The 5,847-nt window shown below is 30.9% G+C and overlaps 2 protein-coding genes across 2 annotated transcripts in view; both read right to left on the bottom strand.

Annotated features, from left to right (window-relative positions):
* LOC106464685 (alpha-globin transcription factor CP2-like) overlaps positions 1-5,847 on the bottom strand; it is a 38,815-nt gene that overhangs the window by 3,337 nt on the left and 29,631 nt on the right. The window contains exon 12 of the mRNA XM_022392453.1: positions 545-687. The gene's annotated coding sequence lies outside the window, so the exon portion shown is untranslated. The remainder of the gene's footprint in view (positions 1-544; positions 688-5,847) is intronic.
* Positions 1-5,847, bottom strand: part of LOC111087089 (transcription factor CP2-like) — a 19,868-nt gene that overhangs the window by 1,224 nt on the left and 12,797 nt on the right. Inside the window, exon 4 of the mRNA XM_022392454.1 lies at positions 545-687. Within this exon, the coding sequence (XP_022248162.1) occupies positions 545-687 (143 nt within the window). The remainder of the gene's footprint in view (positions 1-544; positions 688-5,847) is intronic.

Here is a 5,847-nt window from a genome sequence, read left to right as displayed (position 1 = left end):
TATATATATATATATATATATATATATATAGAAAAAACAAAGAACTAAAGCCACAAAACAAACATCCAACACCAGAGCACAAATCATAAGGTGGGTCATTATGTAATGAGCCTGGTTTTTGAGATACCAGTGGAAGTAAGACACAAAATATGTTGGGGTACACTGTTTGTGTGTGAAATGATTTTTCATTCCTGTAAGTTACTAATTTGAAATTATTCTTTCTCCCAATCATATATCACATACTGCACATTTTCTGAAAAAGTTTGGTTTCAGTTGATATTTTCTCAGTTTTTATAACTTCAGAAAAACTTGCATTCTGATGCAAGATTAGTGCCACTCTCCTTATTTGTAGTATATTTAAAAACTAATTGTGGCATAAAAAAAGAGGAGTAGTACCATTTTAGAAACTGTTGGTACATTCTGTATGTGTGTTGGTAATAAAAAAGTTTAAAATATATTTTTTTTCTCTAAAACACTGTCTGTCTCTACATGTAAATGACCAAAATTATAAAATCTGAATGAATCTGCTCCTTCTTTTCCTTACCATATCTGTGATATGAAAATGAATTCCTGAAGGACCCATCATATAGATTCCGTTCACAGTCTCCTTCTGAAGCCTGAAAACGTCTTTCAGTTTCTGCAATAAGTCTTGTACTGAGAAAGTCTCCAAGTAAACAGCATGAAAAGCTAAAAAAAAAAAAGATTAGGAATCATTTAATACAAAGCTCGTACAACATAATTTAAGTAATTTTTTAATGCTGAAAAACACTGCTAAAATACCCCTTGAATTTCAATGTACTTGTCACACAATTCCCAGATATCATCTGTTCTGAAATTCTTTCTTAATTCAATAAGTACACCACCACACTCTTGCAGATAGTATCTTCCCTTCAACTAATATTATGTTGTAAACAACTAATTTCCTACACAAATGTTTATGATTTTTTTATACTTAATTTGCACATCTAAAAGAAATCTCTTCAAACTAGAGTGATTCAATACAACAAACACATCCAAGTGGAATATGTTTGTATGTCTCCATAACCTTACTATAACATTTTACATAAAGCAGTTTGGTTTCAGTTAATTTTACTTAAAATGACATGATTTAAATTATACAGTGTACCTTTTACATCAGGTCTAAACATGCAATTTTTACAAATAGTATTTCATTTCATATGGTAGCCATTGCAGTGCTTGTGTAGTGCACAATTCCTCCAAATTTTCACCATTCACATAAATACATTTAAGTAAAAAGAAGTATGGTTTCAAAGCTTACTTTAATGAAAAGGATTTCACTTTAATCAATGTACCTAACGTAAGTTAGGCCCAAACACAATTTTTCACAAGTAATGTTTTTGTTATTTAATATGCCACACATACTGTATAGTTACTGAAGTTTTTACCATTCTTTTAAAAATATATTCAGGTAAAAACAATTTAGTTTCAAACTTTACTGAAAAATATAATTTAAATCATCATGTGCTTTTTATGTTAGGACAAGAAGAAAAACATGTTATTTCATATGATACACACTGAAGTTACTACATATTGAACAATTCCTTCAAGTTTTAATCATTTTTCAGATAAAAAACAACATGAAAGCATTTCAACATGCTGTTTGAACACAGTAATTTAAACCAATTATCTTGACAAGTAGTATAATAAGCAATTATGATAATCATTACACAAAAAAAAATACTATCTTACTGATCTAAGCAAAAACAAACAATAACTTAATCTGAATTTGAGTATAAAATTAATTATCTTGCTGACCTAGATAGTATGCATACCAAATGATTTACTTGATGTACAAATGATACAAACCATCACAACTAATACAGTTTGAATACATCTCTACATACACTCAAATGAAAATTTACTTGATGCAGTTTACTACGAAGAAAGAATTGCTCTGATACTTTGCATGATGTGAAAAAATAATTGTTTTGCTAATGAGACAATTCCAATTAATATAAACGTAATATAATAATCTTGATAATGTGTATGATGTCTCTCTATCGACTATCTTGAAAACTACTAATATATATCAGGTACTAGATATGAAAGTTCATGAAAAGTTGAAAAAGAAAGAAGTGTTGTATGTGTTAAAAAGTAAAAAGAAATTAAGTCTTGTCTTAAAGGTGAAAAACAAATAACAAGTACAGGTGCATTGCCATTGGATAAAAATCAACAACTTAATCTTAGACACAATTCCTTTTCAGCCAAAAGCTTAGAAGGGAATTCAATCTAGTATAATTTTTCTGCTGTGCTACTAATATTACCTTATTAATTTGAGCTTTTACTACCATAATGGAGGTTGGAATGCCTACTTCAGAAGACAGATTTTCTTACTCACCACCAAATAGTAGGACTTTTTCTTATTTATTTTTCACTTCTTTTCTTCTAAGAGCAGTAATCTTCCCACAACTTTCTGCTGGCAGTGAAGAATGATGTGGGATGTTGTAAGCTTGAACACCTACATCTTATTCTCTTATATTGTTTCTTATTTTACTCTTCTATTATTTTTCTTTACATATGAGGCTTTGTAAACAGAGGTTAAGACTGGTAGATGGTGTATCACCACCACTATGTGGGTCCGATTTCTGCAGTAACTACCAAAAACGAGGACACATCTTACACCTCATATTATAGACTATGTCCTGGTGAAATTTTTTTTTCTGTTGTGTGGCATTTTTGTTACAGGCTTGTTTGCTTTACAAATGTTTTATTTCATCAGAGGCTTGGTCTTGCTGTTTGTAACATAGTCCTTCCTTCTTGATGTAAATATTATCTTATTTGCTTATATAATATATAGTAGTAACATCATCACATGGGTAAACCTGCTCAGCAGAAAAAGTTTCTTACTTATCTTATTTGATGCAGATGGTTTATTTTTAGTCACTAATACCATTGTATCAAAACACATCTACTCTAAGATAAGAACCAGTATGATAGATTTTTCATGACATTTAAGTGCCCACTGCATGTTGAAAAATGGCTATCAAAACACATCTACTCTAAGATAAGAACCAGTATGATAGATTTTTCATGACATTTAAGTGCCCACTGCATGTTGAAAAATGGCTAGGAATTCAACTACGCAAAGTGCTGTTACAAGTGAAACAATAACCAACTTCCTATACCATTTTGTTACAAGATAAACATTAGAATATTTTTGCTAACCACTTTCTGCTAAAACCTAGTATTTCCTTTTGGCATGATTACTGCCCAGAGATAAGACTTCAAGACAAGTATTTCTAACACACTAATCAACTGATACATGTAAAAATCCAAGATCTCCACTAGTAGGACAGTTAATCCATCCTTGTATAAGGAAAAGCTCAATACGAAAAAATCGACACTCAAAGGTGAAATTTGAACAGGAGATTTGCAATCTAAAAATAAAGGATAAGAATAAGGGAATCAGGAAAAAAATACTCCACTCCACTACTATACAATTAAACATTTTTCATATTCCTCTCAACAGCAGTAAGCTAGTCACTGGAAAACTGTAGTCTGCAAAGGAAAAAAATTATAATTATAATATTAATAAAGCAATGCTCCCTACTGTTATATGCTGATCACTGGAAAAATACAGTGTCTGCAAAAGAAAGAAATTTATAAATACTTCTACTACAAATAGAAACCATTCTCTCCACTGCTGTATTTTGGTTACTGGAAAAAACTAGTTTCTGCAAAAGGAAGGAAACTTTTAAATGATGATACTCTGGATCAGGGGAAGCAAAGCCTTTTGGAACTATACAAAAAAGTTTGAATATACAAGCTAAAAGCTACAAAATGAGCTATCTTTGCTATGTTCACCATGTGAAATTGAGCCCCAGATTTTAGCACTAGTAATTGTGTGACTTCCCACTGACCCACTGGGGGACAGAGATATATCTCATCTGTTATATTATGATTGAGAGAATAGGCCACGTAACACAGTATTATATGGTATATCTTGGGACATTAAAATGATTATACTTATCTAAGGACTCATGTGTATCATGGAAAATTACTCAGAAAAAGGAATTCTAGAAGATAATAGTCAGTCATTTTCTTTTACAGAAGAACTACATGCCCACAAAAAATATACCACTCTTTTTTAATTTAAGGGTTTTCTATAATTTTTCATAGAAAATCCTATCATAATCACACATACACTTATAAAGGCTAACAACTGCCATCTATAAAATTTTCATTCAGGTTAGTGTTATAACATTTTTTAGGAAATATTTCGACTTAATCAAATACTTGCAACATCTCCATCACACCTATTTTGAAAATACATCTGTGTAAAAAATCAGCAAACATTTATATCAGAGAAAAGCAACTTCATAAACTTGTTAACAGGGAACAGTTTAAGAAATATGACAAACTACCACAAGGCAAGAAAGATTATGATATTGAGTATTTTCAATAATAAGAGAGAACTACATGAAGAAGAAACCAGTAAATATACTAACAGAAAGCCCTATGACTAAACTAAGAAGAGGACTAAAACTGTTTCAATGGCCTTGACAAATTCAAACGACCTGAAGCTGATGTGGACCATACAATACAAACAAATATCTACAGTCAACATTTTAAAAAATTTCTAATACTTTGCTGAACATTTTTCCCAAAAATATTTCTAAAGATTCTTGACATTTCTTTTTAAAGGAAAAAATACAATACAAACAAGTAAAAACCACTATTGCCATGGTTAGTAGACTATATAATCACTTCTGATGTGATGGCAGTTTTGTATGGGGAGGATTGCATTTTTGAATAACTAAAATCATGGACTACGTGTAACACACAAAGAAAAAAATACAGATAAAAGAACTGGTAACACACACATTCAATCTAAGACAGAAGTCAGTAAAACTGGTTACCTCTGTTAAAAAAATCCAAGTAATTAGACAAGTCAAACTGGATGATGTTAGTCTGAACAAGTGGATAGATAGCACACTTGCTATTCTAACAGCAAAAACAAAAATGTGTGAATACAAGTTTTTTCACCATAAACAGTCCTTCTCAGGAAGACACTAGCAGATTACTAACTACAAGCAAATATAAATTAAGTGTTAATTAGGGATGAAAATAATAACAACAATAAACTTAGGAACTATAAGCAATTAGGCTTAGATGACAATGATTAGTATTCAACCATCACTACCATATTGCATTCATGATGTTAGAAAAACACGTAGGTTCAAAAAGTCTTGCAAGAAATGAATAAAAACCCTATAACTCGAGCACTTTCGAAAGGTAGACCTTTCAAAAGCACTCAGGTTAAAGGGTTTATATTCATTACTACCATATTGTAAGTACTCAAATACAAAAAGAAAAAATGTTAGTATACTGCTACAATAGTCATAAATATACAGGGTTGAGTATGTTATATTAAAATGATTTTAACATGTTTGTTTTTAGTTAAGCACAAAGCTACATAATAGGTTATCTGTGCTGTGCCCATCACAGGCTTGAAACAGTTTTAGTGTACAAGACCAGAGACTTACCACTGAGCTACTAGGGGCCAATTTTAATATGTAAATCAGCAAATCACACAACAGTTGAAACTGATATAAAATTGCATTGGAACAGCATGTATAAGAATTACATTTGGACATTGTATGTCATTTCATAGGTAGTGTGATGCCACTGCAAAATGAATCACTTTTTGAGAAAGGTTTGTAACAGACCTTTCCAATACAAAATTTACATACACTCAGATCACACAGATGCATTCACGTTCAGGAATTTAGAGCTTATAGTATGATGATATCCAGTGGTGGGATTCAAATATTTTAACAACAGGTTCTCTCACTAGCAGCATGTAAAAATATTAGATATTAAAAA

Source organism: Limulus polyphemus, unplaced genomic scaffold (assembly GCF_000517525.1).
Source record: "Limulus polyphemus unplaced genomic scaffold, Limulus_polyphemus-2.1.2 Scaffold1718, whole genome shotgun sequence".
Taxonomy (NCBI): domain Eukaryota; kingdom Metazoa; phylum Arthropoda; class Merostomata; order Xiphosura; family Limulidae; genus Limulus; species Limulus polyphemus.
This window is presented reverse-complemented; position numbering and strand designations above follow the sequence as displayed.